The following is a 19,788-nucleotide window of genomic DNA, read 5'->3' as shown; positions in this document are numbered from 1 at the left end:
AAGAGAAGATTGTTGCTTTCTCTGGTAGGTATCTAAATACCTACCAGAGAAATCTGGCATTAACATTTTCTCCAATACAAAGGTCAGACTGACAGGTCAGTAACATTTGCTTATGTTTGATATTTTCCTCATTTCAATAAGAATCCATTAATCTAGAAAATCCTCTTCCTTAAGATATCAGTTATATAGTAGCAGCTATAGAAATTGGTGGATGTTTAATCATCTCACAATGGATGTCATAAAACACTACTGCAATAGCATTAGAGAGCAAAGGTGCTCTTTTCAGTTCCCTTTTTAATGCATCAATTGACTGTATGGCTCTAATCCATTTGTTTCTGCTAAAATTCTAGCTTTCCTCTAAAGTGTCTACAACTGCTTTAGCAATATGGATGCATAGTTACCAATCCTTCATTTACTTGATTTTATCCCATACAGCTTTAGCAATGCTTGCATAACTGATAAGTGACGTAAACTCAGGTCATGATTGTTTATGATTGACGTCTAACATAGCTTTTAAACGTGCTTTGACCAAGGCATGCTATGAGATTTAAAATGGTAAGTTATCAGTTATATAGTAAAATGGTAATATATCAGTTATATAGTAGCAGCTATAGAAATTGGTGGATGTTTAATCATCTCACAATGGATGTCATGAAACACTACTGCAATAGCATTAGAGAGCAAAGGTGCTCTTTTCAGTTCCCTTTTTAATGCATCAATTGACTGTATGGCTCTAATCCATTTGTTTCTGCTAAAATTCTAGCTTTCCTCTAAAGTGTTTACAACTGCTTTGGCAATATGGATGCATAGTTACCAATCCTTCATTTACTTGATTTTATCCCATACAGCTTTAGCAATGCTTGCATAACTGATAAGTGACGTAAACTCAGTCCATGATTGTTTATGATTGACGTCTAACATAGCTTTTAAACGTGCTTTGACCAAGGCATGCTATGAGATTTAAAATGGTAAGCATCTCCAAAATATACCCCATATTTGTCTTGATCTTTTTAGCTGCATGACATGGGTTCTGCCATGACTCTGGACAGAGTGGAATTAAAGATGTTTTTGGAAGTGCAGTTGTTGCTGTGTGGACGATGCAATTTATTGCTTACCTCACTTCTTCACTGATGGGTGTTTGGCAAGCTGCCAAACAATTAAATTTTCAATATGAGAAAAGTACTTCAGTCAGTGTGGTCAATTTTCCACACTGGCATCCATGTAAGAAAAGATGGTTCTTACAGGAGAGGACCCAGAGGCAAGTGACTAAGATTGTGGCAGATTCAGTCTATGGAATGCACCTTATGAGAAAAGTCCGAAGGTTCATGGGCTACAAAAACTAGGTGTTAGGCAAAGAAAGATGAAACATGATAAAAGCATATAAGTTATTCAAGAGATTTTATTTTATAGGATTCACACTGAAGACTGTTTTCAGAACAATGGAAACTGTGTAAGTGTGGTTATCAAGAATAAGTGTTAGGACTAGATTTTTTGCTTAGAAGGTGAATGAGTTGCCAAGGATGGTTGTGAGTGCCACCTCCCACAATGATTTTCCTGGTCCATACAGATACCTGTATAATAATATGTTCTCTTCGAACAAAATAATGGCAAGGGAACAGACTAAGATCTATTATAGGATATGAGCAGGTAGACATATGGAAGGTTTCACGTGGCTACATAAAATTTGTTTTCAGAATATTTCAAAATTGGTATTGGTTTATTTTTTTTTTTAATGTTCTGAGAAATAAATGTTAACTTTTATATAATAAAGATGCATAGAAAACAATCATGTAAATCCATTATTTATATAGTATTGACTGGCTGTATAATATAAAGATAGTAATTCAGCCAAAGACAGGACCTTGATTCAAGAATGAAATCAAATTCAAAATTTGGGGGGCGGGGGGTAACCTCAAGCCAACAACCGTGCATCTCCTTTCCTTAGTTCAGCCCATTTGGAATTTGTAGATTTATAATTATATCTGCAAATTTTAGGAGCTGAATTTAGCAAATGTCCTATTCACTAAATTACAATATAGTGAATTGGACATATGGATTCATAACAAACTTAAAAAACAGTAACGATTCCCATATAAATCAAAAATTAACATCGCAGTATTAGTAATAGCAGCTGTAATTCTCATATGGCCAGACATCAGATAATTTATGTATGGTATCTACAGAATGGCCATTATAGCAATATTAAAAGGTGCAAATTTCATGACAGGTAAAGTTCTAAATATCATAGATATAACATAAGCACAACTTCAAGTTAGTCTGTTTATTAAAAAGGTAAAAATGAGGAAAGAAAAGTTAATCTAAATATATTTAGATAGTAAAATATGTTTTAACTTAAAAACAGCAATCCGTGTTACTGCACACTTAAATATATTACCTGGTTAACAAAAAGTATCCTTCTGTGCATCTTTTCAAGGCTACCTGTGCAGCTTGCTTCTTAGAAAACTCTACAATACCTTCTCCAAGGGAACGGCCACGTTCATCAACAATAACAACTGCTCGTTCCACATCACCAAAAATTGAAAATGCCATCTCTAGAAGCTCATTTGATACCCATGGACTAAGATGCTTCACTTTCAATGCAGCACCATGTGTTGCAAATCTTACACGAAGTGCTCTTCCACCACAAAGTGATGTATCCAGTGCTGCCTTTGCCTTCTCAGCATTCAGTCTTGTGTCCTACATGGATGAAATATAAATTGTTACATATCTTAACATAAATATGAGAACAATACTGAAATTCAGGTGTCTTATGAAATAAATGTTAAAACTTGAGTTGGGAATTCAACAACTATCATTTGCACGCTACAAACATATTATTGTAAGTGGAGGTTTCTGTGGTTTAAAAGTTCACATGACATATTCCAGTAATTGGACCACATTTTTTAATAAGCTATATAAAACGCAATGAATTAATAAAAGACCCGACAAGTTTCGTAAGTCGTTTGACTTACATCTTCAGTTTAAAAGACAAAGAAAAGAGAAATTATTAGTAATAGTTCATACCATACAGTTGTAGCCATCTAACTATTCGTAAAATTAAAAATCAGAATGCAGATTCAAAGCAGTGCTGAGTTTAAACAATGCTGGATGATGCCATGTTCTGTTGTTCACGTTCATAATGTCCGAGGTCTGATTGAGGTATATTTTTTATTAAAGCTGACCAAACTTGGTGGAGAATTAATCCTTGATTTTTATTGCACATTGTATTTTAAGCATAAAATACCAACACAATGCAATAAAAATCAGTTGATGCCATCGGTTCACTTCCGTAATTTTTCTCGGAAACCTCATATCTGTAGTCTCTGCTCTTTGATAGTGCTTTATTTCTAATCCAACCCTCAGATCCATAACTTAAAACTGGTTTAAAACACTGTCTTGTATACTGCTAGTTCGGTGTTTTGGCTAATTTCTCTCTTACTCCATATACAGATTTATTCATCTGCTTTGCACCATACCAGCTTTGCATATTCTCTTCTCCAGATTTAACTTGCCAACTTCTGAGATATTTTACTTGTACTATGGACTCTGCATTCAAAATGCAGCTGAAGTTTTCCATGTTTCTGCCTATTTTCATAGTTTTGGTCTTTTTATTGCTGATTTTCATGCCAAATTTGTTATGACTGTTATTCAATTTAGTTAGAGAGTCCTGGAGACTCGCACTAGATATGTACATAATGAAGTATATCATCTCCATAAAGCAAAGAGCTAAGTTTGACATAAATTCTAATATCAGACTTAATGCCACATTCTTTCATAATGTGATCCGTATAGAGATAGTATAAGAGTTAGTGGCGATCAGACCAGATCCATGAAGAGTATAAAGTGCAGGCTAGAAATATGACAAGCATGGTAAAGAAAGAAAATGTGCAGTACGAGAGGAGATTGGCTGGTCAGGCCAATGTTAACCCAGGGGAATTTTTCCACTATATGGCAAGTAAGCAAAAGTAAGCATGATTATCCACCAGGTTGACACTGGTGGATAATCATGGCAGCAAAATAATAACAGCTGCAAAGGATACAGTGGAATTATTGAATAAGCACTTTATCAGCATATATCATACTGGTGTAAATGATGCAGTGCAATATATAGAGGAGAAGCAAGTATTAAGAGAACTGGAAGTAAAAGAATCACAGGTGTATCAAGTGATGGTTGGGTTAGATATCAATAAGGCTGTGGGTATGAATGAATGAATTGCCATGTATTCTTAAGGAATGTGCACAAGAGTTGGCCATGCTCTCGACCTGATTATTTAATGAAAATCTTGCAGTGGGTTGAGTTCCCAAGTTGCTTAAGTGGAAAGAAAGCAAAATAGTACCACTCCACATGCATGGTTCTAGGACAAATTTCCAATTATAGTCCAGTCTGTATAACTGCAGTTGTGGTCAAGGTGTTGGAGAGATTGGTTAGGAATAAAATACAGGATTGGGTTGATGGACATAGCATCCTTTATGATGGTCAGCATGGATTTGTAATGGGTAAGTCCTGTTTTAGCAATTTTCTTGCATTTTATGATAAGGTGACAAGTGTGTTGGATGGAGGGGGGTCATAACACAGTGATATTCTTAGCCTTTGCAAGGGTTTGATGGATTTCCACATGATAAGTTGGCGTACAAGCTGCAGAGGATTGGAATAGATAGTATATTGATTAGACGGATTGGAGATTGGCTCTCTGAAGGATACCAGCCAGGTTGTGTATGATGGAGCAGTTTCTCAAAAAAAAAGGAGGGTAACCAGCAGCATTCCCCAGAGTTCTGTTCTTGCAGGCCTCCGCTGTTTAACTTGTTGATGGACTGAGCAGGAATCCTCAGTTGTTTGCTGATGATGCAAAGTTAGAAAGAATATAATTAGCACTATGATGTTAATTCCCTTCAGGAAGATTTGAATAGACTTTTTACTTAGACAAGGAGTGGAGTAGTAGTTTTGATATCAATATTAATTAGATGTGTGTGAGTTCGATTTCCCAAGGCAGCAATAATAAAATTAAACCGAACATGTTAAAATTTGTAAAAGTGTTAAAACTAAGTAATATATATATATATATATATATATATATATATATATATATATATAATGAATGTTATGGCAGTTTCACATATGGAATTCGGATGAAGAGAATTAGCATTTCAACTCAACTGGCGGCTTGCTTTTATCTTTCGATTGCACGATCTTTTGTTAATACCACACCAATCATATGCACGTTTTAATAACCTGCCTTTGCTGTCTGTTTCGCGTTAGGCTTAATTACCGTAAAGGGAGAAAAGTCACAAAAGAGAAAAATGTTCCTGGTCCGGGGATTCTGTTATTCAGGTAATATTCACTACTTTCATGTTATCAGTCTGTGGTGTGCCAGTATCGGTAAATGGTGATATTATTTGATCTATTCTACGTTAAAAAAATTTAACCTTGAGATGGATAAGTGGCTGATAAAAAATAAAAATAAAAAATTCTTGAGTACAATCAGAAGAAGCAGAAACAGACTCAAAAAAAAAAAAAAAGGACAGTATTTCATATTTTACCAGAACAGCCCACATCGTCTTTAGAACCAAACGGTAAGAGGCAAAAAATGTAATATATGCATTTGATTTTTTGCAATATTTGCTGTGTATGTTTTGTATTGAATATAAATACAATAAATATTATAATAATATATCTCCTATTACGATTTTTTTTCGAGGGGGGCCGTGAAATATTTTAATTTTTGCAAAGGGGGCCCTGACATCCAGAAGTTTGGGAAGCACTGGTCTAGAACTTCCAATGAAAACTAGAGGCGAAGATATATTTAAAACAGTAGATTGCTTCATGAAGGAAAATAATTTGCTTTGGTTAAATTGTGTAGGAATATGCACAGATGGCACTCCTTCAATGGTTGGTTCAACAAAATGTTTCACAGCTTTAGCAAAGAAAGAGAATGAAAATATTATAATTACTCATTGCTTTTTACATCACGAAGCACTAGTCACGCAAACCACTGGTAATGAATTAAAAAAGGTTATGGACAAAGTTGTTCAAATGGTCAATTACATTAAAAGTTGACCTCTTAAATCAAGATTATTTGCTAAAATTTGTGAAGATATGGGAGCAAAATTTAAAAAACTTATACTACACTCAGAAGTTTGTTGGCTGTCAAGAGCTTTGTCGTGTATATGAATCGAGGGAAACGATGCTTAAACTTTTTGAGGAAAATCAGCAAAATGAATTCTGCGATCTAATTCAAAACAAATTATGGTGCACAAAACTGGCATATCTTGCTGCATATTTGAACACTTGAATAAAATAAACACCAGTATGCAAGGAAAAGGAGAAAATATCTTAACAGCGGTGGATAAAATTTGTGCTATGAGAAACAAGATAGAAATTTGGAAAAGGAAAGTGAAAGAAGGAAATTTTGAAATGTTTTCCACAACTGCAGACTGTGAACTAAAATGTAATATCAGCTCACTAATTGTTGACCATTTAACAATGCTCGGAGAGAAAATTCATCACTACTTTCCAAATATTGAAATACAAGACTATGATTGGATCAGAAATCCATTTTTTTCAACTGCAACAATTAACTTGTCACTTATTGAAGAAGTAGCTGAAATAAAAACTGATCGAAGTCTGTTAATGATGTATGAAGAGGATGATTTAGACAACTTTTGGATTCGTGTTTCAAAAATGCATCCAAACATAGGTAAAAAAGAGTTAAAATCTTTTTGCAGTTTTCCGCTACATACATGTGTGAAGTATTCGTTTATGATGGCAAACTTGAAGATATTGAAACGTGGAAGCTTAAGAATACTTGATGACGAAATGCGAGTGTCATTATCTATTCCACCAATATTGAAAAGCTGTGTTCATCCCATGAAGCTCATATATCTCATTAAAATTCTGATCGGTAAAAAAGAGTTAAAATCTTTTTGCAGTTTTCCGCTACATACATGTGTGAAGTATTCGTTTATGATGGCAAACTTGAAGATATTGAAACGTGGAAGCTTAAGAATACTTGATGACGAAATGCGAGTGTCATTATCTATTCCACCAATATTGAAAAGCTGTGTTCATCCCATGAAGCTCATATATCTCATTAAAATTCTATTATTATATTTCTTTCTTTTCTTATAGAAATGACATGTTTTCCCTATATTAAATACATTGCAAAATTAAGAAGAGAGAATCATTTCAGCTCACTTGATGTGTTTTTTATTCGATCATACTGTATTATATATTTTTAATAAAAATGAAAGGTTTTCAAGAGATAGGTTGTGTCGTGAAACAAGTTTACCCTCTGGTTTGCTAATAGACTGTGTCATGCCCTCAAGACAAGTGTATAGTCTAACTATATCAAGCAACCTTTAAAGGAGTTATATGATATTTGATCTTATCAAATATAAAAGGGAGTTGCTTGTTATAGTAATGATGGGATCAGTTTTAAAGGAGTAAGTGATTAATCACTTACTATAAATAGTGAATTTTTATTAACCCAGTATCGGATGAACAGGAAGAGATTTTTAACCTTCAAAAGTTATACAAAATATAATTGTGAAAGCATATACTTAAACTACATCTGATCTGGTCACGTGACCCATGAGAGGCACATCAAACTGAATTACTGTGCTGCAAAATTATGTTTGTCTAAAAAGTGTGTAACCAACATGAAAAGTTTGGAAAGCACTGCCCTAGGTGAATCAATCAATGTCTTCTTCAGTTTGCCACTGAAACTCCAAGGTTTGGTTCTTGTTTTCAAACTGCTTCAAATGTTCTTCAGTATTTGTATAGTCAATTCTACAATTTACCTGTAAAAGCTGCTCAACTTTAATTCTTTCACAACTTTCTTACATTATTTATTTAGCGTATGGCTCACACATGAAAAGTTACATTACATTAATCCTTAATATATATGGACATATGTACAATAAGAAGACATTATACAGTCATAAAAGAGACACTTAAAAATTGGCTACAACTGAATGTCTAGGTTGATTATCCAGTCGACTGCACTTGGTGTAGCATGGATGAAGTCTGACAGGTTTCCACTGTATGCACATAGGACACATTCTGCTATAATATGATTAATTGTCTGGCGGGGTGATCCACAGTCGCACCTGGGTGAGACAATCATGCCCTATTTGTAAAGGTGGTCTGCACATCTGCCATGGTTGGAGTGGATTCGGTTAAGGGCAGACCAAGTTTTCCGAGGTAGGTCAAAACCCGAAGGTATATGTGTTGGGTCCACTAATTCATGGAAGATCCCTGTTGAAGTGTTACACCAGGACTCTTTCCACTTCTCCTTCATGTTGAAGCTTGTCTCTGCAAGATTTTTTGCTGTTAAGATTGGAGGGTGCCTTGACTTTAGCCTGTTTATTTCTAGGGGTGGGATGTCTTCATGGATTGGAAGATCTTGGATTTCCATGATTTTGCTGTATTCATGTAGAAGAAAGTTGGATCTGCAGATGTGTGGAGGCAAGATGTTGCTTAGCACTGGGAGCCAGCAGGTTGGGGTTGATTTTACAGTTCGAGAAATAAGGTGCATAGTGGTGTTAAGCTGGGCATCGACTAAATACACATGGGCACTGTTCAGCCATACGGGTGAACAGTATTCAGCTGTAGAGTAAACAAGGCCAAGAGCAGTGCAGCGAAGCGTTGTTGCTGAGGCACCCCAAGTTGTTCTACATAGTTTTTGCAGTATATTGTTTCTTGTTTTTAGCTTGGATGCTGTGTTAATGAGATGTGGTTTAAAAGATAGTGTTCTATCTAGAGTGATGCCCAGATATTTCAGGAATCTGTTGTAGTGTAGCAGTTTGTGGTTGAAATAGACCATGAGTTCTTTGTTAGCCTGGTTATTGTTCAGGTGGAAGCATGAAACTTGTTTTGCTAGGATTTGGGCATAATCTCCATTTGCTGAAGTATTCATCTAGGACTGCAAGGTCGTTTGTTAGTGTATCTTCCATTGTAGTAAATACATATTCTTTGCAATGTAAAATCCATTTTTATCCTGCTTAGCACTAATTAGTGGTCACTTCCAATTCAAATCCTCTGTCAAAATCAATTCACCTGTCATATCTTGAACCAGCATGAAGATATCACTATCAAGAATGATGCAGTCAATGAGGGTTTTTATTTCTTGTGTCTTCACTCAATGTGAAATTGTGAGCATCCTTACGTTGGAACATGGTGTTAGTAATCACTAGTCTGTGTCCTGAGCAGAAATCCAATATGATACAATCCACAAATCCATCTGACACTTCAAGAAACACATTTCTTTCTTCCCAATCCCATGTCCACAACATAATACTATTGTTATAGATTTTGTAACCTCTTGTATGAATTATAGTTCTTACAGAGGATGGAGGTAGATGGAATAAAAGAAGAGGAAAAGCAGGTTTGGTGTGGCTGCAGCTGCACCATAAAGGAATGCTAGGCAGCTGCTGCTTGTGTATCAACAGGTGCAATAAAAAGTGGAAGAATGACCATTAAAGTATCTGTAGAATAGACACAGTGCTAAAACATTGTCTGTGCAATAGAGGTTGAAGTGGATCTGTTATTATGAGTGGGATCATCTATGAGCCAATGCTCTTCTCTGGACAACATCAAGAATTTTTAATGAAGTTTTAGGTGCATCAACTCAAATGCATGAACAGTATCCTAAGGATGGGCAAAATTTGAATTTGTTATAAAGTTAAGAGTTGGTTGAGTATAAAATAGCATCTTGAATGAAAGAGGATACCTAGCTTTTTGGATGCTGAGGAAACTATTGATGTGATGTGTTTATGCCAGGAGACTAGAGGCTAGTATAAGGCAAGCAGAGAGAGATCTTACCTATTACTGAAGGTAGGAATAGGTGAACTCTTGTGAGAGAAAAGGCAAAAGTGCATTTTGGTGGCATGTTTAAGGCATTGGTTGTAGATATCTTGTTCTTGGTTTTCTTTTAGGTCTTTTAACAATAATTTTATCATTTACTGTCTTTTTAAGAATACTGTCATTTTCCAAACGAAAAACATGTCCTGCCCACAGAAACTTTTTGAACTTGATTCCGTTGGATATTGTGGGTTCTTTATAAAGTTGATATAAACTTATGGTTGTTTTGATTCTCAACAGACCATTATCATTCACTGGTCCAAATATTTTTCTCAGGATTTTTCTTTCAAAACTGAATTCGAATGTTCCACTCTTGCTGTAAATATCCAGGTTTCACGTCAGTTTATGTTTTTATTTTAGTTTTCCAATGAATATCTTTTGAACTGAGTACACGAGAGAGAGAACATAAAGACTGATTAACTCTCTTTATTTGATTCTGCACTTACACTATCTCATTTCTGTACACTCCATATATAACAAATATACAGCTTTATAGATTGATTTAGCCATGGATGAAAATTGATACTTCGAGAATCAGTGGTTAACACAGTAAATAATTAGTGGTCTGAAGGATAAATACAAAAAGAAACCTGTTTTAAGTAAGACATATTGGGATTGTCAGAGTTTGCAGTATAGGTGATCTTGGAATCTTTGTGCATTGCATGGTCTGTCAAATGAGTAGAATGAATGGCAAATACTATCATCTGCATAGCTATGAATAGGTTAGTGGTGTTGAGAGTAAGTCATTTTGCAGGAAAAGGAGTAGGTAATAGGACAGGGCCCTAAGATACTCCTGCATGTGTGGTAAAGCTTGAAGAGAGGGAACGAATGCAGTAAATGATCAGAGAGGAAACTGGTAACCCAATTACAGAGGGTAGCATGTAGACCAAAGGATGGCAATTTGTTTAGCATGCCTTCAATGCCAAACATGTTCAAAAGCTCTAGAAATGCCAAGAGTGACAGCAGAAGTTTCTCCATACCTTTCCATAGCATATGTCCAGTGGTGGTCGATGACTAACTAGTAGGTCTGTAGGTAGCGAAGTTGGATAGTGCATGAGAAATTGTCATCAAGGGCTGTTTAAGGGAAGCAGTATTAGGCTGCATACCCAGGGTCAGGAAGATCAAGTGGGAGTTAAATGGATGAGTAGCATCATAAAAACATTGTGAAGGAAAGAGGAACACCCATGAGCAAAGAGCGATACAAAGCAGAGGCAAGAAGGATGACTAGTATGGTAAGGAGGACTAAATTGGATTAAAAGAGAAAATTAGCCAACAAGCCAAAGGAATCCTAAAGAATTTTTTTGCTATGTAATAAGATGAAAGATGATTATGGAAGGATAATCAGTGCCAATGATACAAGTCACAGAAGCAGAAGAAACAGTCGACTTAAAAAGTGCAAGGAAGTATCATCCAGGTGGAGATACTAGTTGCCAATGCAAAATTGACTGATGTAAAAAATGAGGTCGAGGAAATGGAGATGCTCAGTATATGAGAAATATCAATGTGAATACAACAGTGGGATTGGATGGCATGTTAGCCTGTGTGTTATAAGAATGTGCAAGAGAACTAAAAGTGCTTCTGACCAAATTGTTTCAGTTCTGGCTAAGTTCCAATGGCACAGAAACAAGATAGATCCATTACATAAATGGTGATCCAAAACAAAAACAGCAAATTACAGACCAATAATAGTAATAGTTAAGATACTGGAAAAATTGATTAAAGGCAGAATTTAGGAATGGTGGGCAGAAATATGATACTCTATAGCAAGCAGAAATTGCCTTAGTAATCTCACATTTTATAATAGTGACAGCTGGGTTGGATAAGAGAAATGACTATACCATGATACAGCTACTTTGTCAAGGCATGACAGAATTCCACATGGAAAATCATTACGTAAGAAAGAGCAAATGAGAATTGATATGCAGTACAGATAATGAGAAGTTGACAAGCAGACACCAGAGAGCAGTATATGGTGGAGTGAAGTGCTTCAGGGCCTTGTGCTAGGACCAACACTACTGCTTAATTTGTATATTAATATAGGGAATGATTTGAAAGAGAGTATTGTTATTTACTGTTGATGCAAAAATGGGAAGGACAACAGTTAATGATATAGAAATCCTGAGGGATGATAATTTAAACTGGGAGTGGATGAAATAGTTGCCTGTTAAATGTGACAATGCAAGGTTATGAACTTTGGAATGAAAATATTACATACTGGGTATTATACATCAATGGTATACTAGATGCAATAAATTGATGAGGGTAGAGATCTAGGGGTTATTTGGGGTGAATAGTTGAAGTTTAGAGGGCATGAAACAGCCTTCCACATACAGTTGGAATATAATTCTTGGGATAGTATAGGGAAGGCTATTTCAAAGGACAGAGGTGGAATGGAGAATGATGAGAAATTAGTTCAACAGGTTTAAAGCTGAAGAGTGTACAGATGAATGGTGGCTAAACCTCAACTTGAAAGGTTCATTGCAGCTAATGAAGCAAATTTGGTTTTTATTGTGATTATCATAAAACACAAAAATGTATTATGTGTGTGTGTTTAATTTTACATTATTCTATATATTGTGTTCCCTTCTTGGACTGATCTATACCTCCAACCTTTCCTTGCACAAACACATTTCAACTATAGTTACTGCAGCCAAAAAAAAAAAAAAAAAAAAACCTGCAGTACTTTTTCACACAAAACTACTTTGCACGTTCATAGCAGCTATTCTATATAAATCTCAAATCTGCCAACCATGGAATACTGCTGCCATATTTGGGGTGGTGCACAAAATCCTCTCTAAGATTGCTCAAATCTATCCAGAAGAGGGAATCTGGTTAATTAATGATCCTTCTCTCACTTAGCCACTTCAATCCCTCTCTCATATATATTATTTCTGCTTTGTGTCTCTTCTACAGTTACTTTCATAGACAGTGCTCTGCTAAACTAGCCACTGTTATTTCTGTGCTTTCCTCCTAAATCATTCGAATAAGAGTCACTATTAACAAATACCCTTTTACAGGCCAACTTGAAACTCATCAAACAACTTCACTGCCTCATCTTTCATTCCATCTACTTCTGTTCTTTGAAACAACCTATTCCACTCTACCTTTCCCAAAATATACAATCTCCAGCTGTTCAAACAAAACATCAACAGATTCCTTCTTTCTTCTTATCTCCTTGCCCACACACAGCACTAATCTGCTATAGGTCTTGTGACCTATCACATGTGGGTCAGATATAAAAAAACAATCCTATAGTCTATATTTATATTTAATTATTTTGATTAATTAAATTTTTTAGAATATGAAAAATGTCATGTGGCTCTTGGGCCTAAAACACTTGGCTGCCTCTGGTACAGATACTGACCAGCATCTGTTTGTTTTTACATGAATGGTAGTAGTAAAGGTAATGTACTAGGCAGTTGGATAAGTATCATATAGGTTTTCAACCATTCATTAATGGGATGTCAGGAAGACTTTAAAGATTAACTGCATTTTAAGAAGAAATCTGTTCTGAAAAAACATATATTATAAAAGGTATGAAATGATGAAGAGAATGTGATTTTTAAGAAAAATAAAACAGTATTATATTTTAAGTTTGTTAAATGAAATTATTTGCTTACGATTAGTAAATAGTTATTTAAATTTTTTTTTTTAACTCTTATACAAGACTTTCAAGTTTTTGAGATGGATGAAGAAACCTTTCAAGACAAGAGGATAACTCCTGTTTATGAAAGAGTTTTGTCTATCTTAAAAATATTTCCATTGCATTCACACCTCAACTGAATAATTTTCCAAGACACCACATTTCTTATAACTACAATGTACAACATTTAAAACTATAAATATTTGATATAATGGATTATAGGCAGATTAGCTCAATAAGTGCAAACAGGCAAAACCCAAAGGAAATAATGTACTACTAGAGGGAAGCGGAATCTTACCAAAGGCTAATTATCTCAGCAACCTACAATAGAGATGATTTGAGTTAGGTTTAGTAGTGTTTGATCTTATGATAGCAGGTGCATCCATTAATGAGGTTGCCACTTTGACCAGAGCTGACCATGTACTCCTGGCCGAGCATGCATAAGTTTCATAACAGAAGAGAGGATGAAAGGAAGTTAATAGTAATGAGAATCTGGAAGTGGTGAGGAATTGTGTGGAGCTATATGGGGAGAGGAGGGAATAGATATTCTCCTTGAAAGAGAATGCACAATTTCAGTGTCAAGGGCTAAAACTCAACTCTTAAGCACATGCTTATTTCTCTCTACTCACATTTTCACACAAGACACGTGCATGGGAATTGCATTCCCTGCAAAAGGTTTTTTCAACCTCTTGTGCTGGGGTTGATATATATGAGAAAAAAAAAAAAAAAGATCTATCCAAGATTTTTTATAGGTTAGCTGCAGTATAAAACCACTTCTTCAAACTTAAATTGACTAGACACATAACAAATGCAGTATAGGTAAGCAGCTTTTCCATTATACTTGTTTTTAATCATAATATGATGATATGCAACAGTTTCAGTGACCTAAACAATCTGATTAGGAATACAATGACAAAACAGATTGTTATTCTATGAATAAAGGTGGAAAGCAAGGTGCAATTTGTCATTTAATAATTTTTTATTGTATACCTTCTGGATTTGTATTTCTAACATAAACAAGTAAGTCAAAGGAGGAATATTTCATAAATAATTTCCAAAAGATATAGACGTTTATGGAAGTGACTGCTATTTTATTCATCAGCAGCTGACAAGAAACTTTGACATCGCAATCCCCAAAGGTGTTTATTGTCTAATTTCAAAACAATTTTGACTGTATATATCGGTCAAACCATATTTCAGATAGTGAAGTTTCAAAGAAAAAGTAACTACTACTTTTCATACTTATGAAATACAAAGTCAGTACCTTCTGGATTACATTAATCATTTGAGATAGTTATAAAAAGTTTTACTACTGGACTACAATGTATATTTTCTGCTCACAAGAAATTATATTCTTGTTTCAATCTGTTACTCAAGTGCAAGCAAACAAATTGTCACATGAAATATCTCTACAGCTAGTATATTTATATTAAAGTAGCAAAGAAATTATATTCTTGTTTAATCCTTTATCCAAGTGCAAGCAAACAAAGTTTGCATGTGAAGTATATCTTCATGACTATATTTCTTATGATTTCTGCATTACTTCAACCTTGGTATCTCTTCAGGATCTGGCTCCCACTGATGAAACCTCAATAAAGGTTGAAACCAGTCTGGGTAGTGGTTCTTTCCATAATGCATGGCATTATACACATCCAAAAGGATGCACTTTCCATTATGGGATAATAAGGCTATTAATGTGAAGTCACTGGTGCCTCTACGAGAGTAGTCTGAAAAGTTCTCAGCCTCAACCATAGATGGCAACACTATCGGCAAGTTTTTTTTTCTAAGTTGGAACATCTGCAAGTCGTTCTATCAAGTAGTCTGTTTTATACAGCTGTCTGAAGCAAAAGTGTTGTCTGTATCCCTTGAAATGGATAAAATTGAGTATCGTGCGGTTATAAAATTCCTTGTAAAAGAAGGTTTAACAACAAAAGAAATTCATTCAAAGTTCATAAAAGTTTGAGCGCTCTTCTCCTTCGTTTTCGACAATTAAGAAATGGGCTGCTGAGTTTAAATGTCACTGTACCAGCCTTGAAGATAATCAAAGCGAAGGACAGCCAAAAAGTGTAACAACAGAAATCATTGATCAACTGCATAATATGGTATTGGATAACCGGCAAGTCAAAGTGCATGAAATTGTTGAGACTATAGGCATTTCAAAAGAATGTAGGATATATTTTGCATGAAGAATTGTATATGAAAAAGCTTTGCACAAGATGGGTGCTGCACTTGCTCACAGCAGATCAAAAATGCACTCGCATGAAAATCTCTGAACAGTGCTTGGAGTGCTTTAACAAGAATAAAACTGATTTTGTGCATTGATTTACTACTATGGATGAGACTTGGATTCACCATTACACACCAGAATCCAAACAGCAGTCAAAATAGTTGACAGAAGCCGGTTGTTCATCGCCAAAGAAGACAAAGTCGGTTCCATCAGCAGGAAAGGTCAGGACATCAGTGTTTTGGGATGCTAAAGACATTTTGTTTATTAATTATATTGGAATAATTGAAAAGGGGAATATTATTCCGATCTTTTAACCAGACTATGAAAAAATTCGTGAGAAAAGACCCGGTTTGCAGAAGAAAAAAAATCATCTTTCATTAGGACAATGCACCTGCTCACAAAGGTGTTTTGGCAATGGGAAAATTAAGGGTTCTGCACTATGAATTGTTGGAACATCCACCTTATTTCCCAGATTTGGCTCCCTCTGACTTCTCTTTCTCGCTGGTCAGCGTTTTTCTTCGAATCAAACTGATTGCAGCTGTAGAGGGGTATTTTACAGATCTTACTGAGAACCACTACAGGAACAGGATAATGGTGCTGGAGCATTGATGGAATAAATGTCTTAGTCTTAAGGGAGATTATGTTATTGAAAAATAAAAATAATTTTGAAATTATAAATTCATTTTTTCATTATTAGGCCAAGAACGTTTCAGACCACCCTCGTATATACAAGTAGTCTAGTCATGAAGATACTTCATGTGCAAACTTTGTTTGCTTATACTGGGATAAAGGATTAAACAAGAATATAATCTGGAAACTTTAATTTAATGCATACCGAAATGAAAAAATTTTCCACAACTAGTATATATGGAAGCTGCTGACATAAATGATGCGAAGTCAATAGTCTTTATATGGAGTGCAGTGTGTATGCAGGGAGTGTAAATAAGTGGGCCTCCCATGTTGAGTCTTTATTGACTCCATGGAAATTACTGAAATAATAATAATAAACAAGTAGACATGTAAAGATACTTCATACACACATTGCTTAGGTAAAGGATTAAACAATAATAATTTTTTGTTCAAGTATAATGTAATTTCTCATCTGATTTAATATCAATAAATCCCATAAAAACTAGAAACTGGCATTTAGTATCCTGGGCAAGGTTAATCCAGGAACTGCGCTCACCTCTAAAGACACCTCAATCCTCAGTAAGTAGAGTGGCAGCCTCACAATAGGCAATGAAAACTCATTAGGTGTTATGCGAGTTTCCATTGTCATTCCCAAAACATGTCATAATTAGGCTGACCATACGTACGTTTTGAATGGGACAGTACCTTTTTTTTCATATTTCCCAGCTGTCCCGTCATTTTAATAAAAATGTCAATTTTGTCCCGTTTTTAATAAAAATTATAAACATACTTTAATATTGGTCAATCATAAATTATTATTCATAACTTATATAAATATCATGGATACCAGTAATTTGTATAACCATGGAGTCGCATTGTTCGATACTAAATATCGATATCTGCAGTGATTTATTCAGAGAAAAAAAAAATACATGTTGGCAACACTTGCATATCTGTTCTGCTGTAGCATTAGTTTTTGTTTTGCCTGTATGCTAACCGGGTTTTGTTATTCAATGCTGGTGGTTTAAATTTCATAATTTTTAAAGTTTTAAGTTTCATTTTTTTAAAGCTTCAAGTCTATCCTTGCAATGTCAAAGAGACGAAACTGAAGTTTTAATGACGATCTCCATAAAGAATTCAAATTTATTAAACTGGACAAGCTGTGTAGTGATGGAACAAAAGTGGTATGCCAACATTGTAATGTTCATTTTTCCGTTGCTCATGGAGATAGAATCGACATCTACATAGCCAGAAACATAAGGATGCTGATGGCTTCAGTTAACAACATTAGCTCGTTTATGGACAGACATGATGGTCATGGTTAAAACGATAAAACTGCAGCAAGTGAAGCTCATGTTGCTTATCATACTGTGCATCATGGCCAAAGTTTTCGTGCAAATGACTGCTTGTCGACATTGATAAATAAAATTTATGAAGCAAAATTTTCTTCAGCAGGTACCAAATCAGAAGCAATAATTACCAACGTTTTATCACCATGCATATTTGGCAAAGTAAAACTTTTTTTATAGTCTTACTTTTTCATGAATACAGAATATTACGTAACCACCGTCCCGTTTTTGTCTCAAGGAAATATGGTCAGCCTAGTCATAATGGAATTCAAATCCATGACTTGCAGGTGTTTAGAGAGCAGAGACACTATCCATTGGCCAAGACACTTCAGTGTAAGTACTATTTTGTGGAAGTCACCTAACTACAAGAAACACAAACATAGAAACAACTAGACTACTTTATTTAAACATCAGCTACAATCAAAAGCACACTTAATATACATGAATTCCAAATTATAATTAGCATTCCATTACTTTTTCGCCTATACAACTACTGCCACTACAAATCTCAAATCTGGAATACCACTCATATTTAGTATGGCAAAACAGACATGTTCCTGAATGCAGGACAAAGAGTAAGGATTCTGAGGCAGTTGACCACCTTACCCTTGATCAGTCTTTGATCCCAAGAGAGGGATCAAAAAGAGTTAACTGATAACTCCTCTCTCTCTCACACACACACACACACAATCACTCTAATCAGCATTGAGTGGCAAGAAAAAATGTTATCAACCAATGACTTAATAAGGTCTCCATTCCATATGCATTTCCATGGGCAATGTTCTGCTGATTTCACCCCCCCCCTTCTCCTGACAGTAAGAACAAAAGCAAATGCTGGTCAACATTCATTTACTTTTCAGTTTTAAATCTACTGTAGTATTATAAAGGCCGAATTAAGAGATACTAAAATCCAGCTTCAGAATTAAAAAAATCAGTCAATTACTTTTAAGAATCTCCATGTAGCAAAACTTCAGGCTGTTTCAATCATAACGTGGGCAAAAAGTGGAAGACCAGTTGTAAAATTATTTTTTCAAGTGTTTTTTTTTTCGTGATGGTCTTTCATATCGTCTGATGAACCATTTATAATAAAAATGAATGCGATCCTTCGCATGTAATTTTATACAAGATAAAACATATATAATCAAATTCGCTGCTTATGATGGGGGGGGGGGTAATATCTGAGTTTCAGAAATGCGGCATGAACTGAATTTAACGTAAATGTACATATCACTACAACAGACAAAGTATTTACTTAAGCATAAATGCAGAACCTTAATTAGATCACGCAAGCATTAAGTTCATAACACACACACATAACGGAAAAGACAGAAAAAAATTAAAATGCCGGAGTTATATACTTACCAATTTTACGAATCCGAAACCTTTCTGTTTGTGAAGAAACACATCAGCCACTTCCCCAAAAGCTTCAAACATTTTCTTAAACTCGTCATCACTAATCGAGACAGGTAAATTCCCAACGAAAAGTCGGCACCTTCCAGTGAACTTCTTGGCGGGATTTATTTCTTTTGTTTCCAAATTGGTCGTAGGGCCGCTGATCATTTCCAAACGCTCTCTTGTATAGTCTCTTCTTCTATCAAATCCTCTATCTCTACCTCTGTCATCTCTCCCTCGATCTCCTCTATCCCCACGATTATCTCTTCTATGAGGTGACTTCGTTTCCTTCGCGCTGTTTAAATCGCTATCATCAATTACATACACGCCTAATTCTTCTGTACCCTCCATTTTGTCTTCTTCTACAACGATGTATATAAAGAAAAAAAAAATCGACAAAGAGCGCTTACTGCAACGTTCCCGTACCTAACTACACGTCACACAAAGAGAATTTTCCGGATGGCAGCTAGGCGGCGCTATGATGATAATCTTATCAATACGAAGAAAATCATATTTTACAGATTTACAACTTGAAATTGTATGGTGTCGAATTTAGATTTCACGAGATCATTTACTACTCTGAAAACAACCACCTTAGCTAGCAAGTAGAAACTTAGCCTCAGGTTACACAGTTTAACAGGAAAGGAGAAATGATAATTCATTACTAAGTAACTGCAAGTACAATTAT

General features: G+C 35.2%; 1 protein-coding gene across 4 annotated transcripts in view; it reads right to left on the bottom strand.

Moving 5' to 3' along the window:
• LOC150096036 (splicing factor, proline- and glutamine-rich-like) overlaps positions 1–19,530 on the bottom strand; it is a 285,745-nt gene extending 266,215 nt beyond the window's left edge. For all 4 annotated transcript variants that reach the window (XR_016549982.1, XM_090409524.1, XM_090409526.1 and 1 more), the window contains exons 1-2: positions 19,071–19,530; positions 2,396–2,697 (exon numbers count right to left, since the gene is read on the bottom strand). Coding sequence is in view for 3 of the 4 variants with exons in the window: in XM_090409524.1 (XP_090265650.1) it covers positions 2,396–2,697; positions 19,071–19,451 (683 nt within the window). In the remaining variant the exon portion in view is untranslated. The remainder of the gene's footprint in view (positions 1–2,395; positions 2,698–19,070) is intronic.
• Between the last annotated feature and the right edge of the window lie 258 nt (positions 19,531–19,788).

This window comes from Typopeltis vanoorti, chromosome 19 (genome assembly GCF_054136105.1).
Source record: "Typopeltis vanoorti isolate ZY-2024b chromosome 19, IOZ_Tvanoo_1.0, whole genome shotgun sequence".
In the NCBI taxonomy this organism is placed as follows: domain Eukaryota; kingdom Metazoa; phylum Arthropoda; class Arachnida; order Uropygi; family Thelyphonidae; genus Typopeltis; species Typopeltis vanoorti.
The sequence above is the reverse complement of the archived record's forward strand: the minus strand, read 5'-3'. Positions and strand labels throughout refer to the sequence as shown.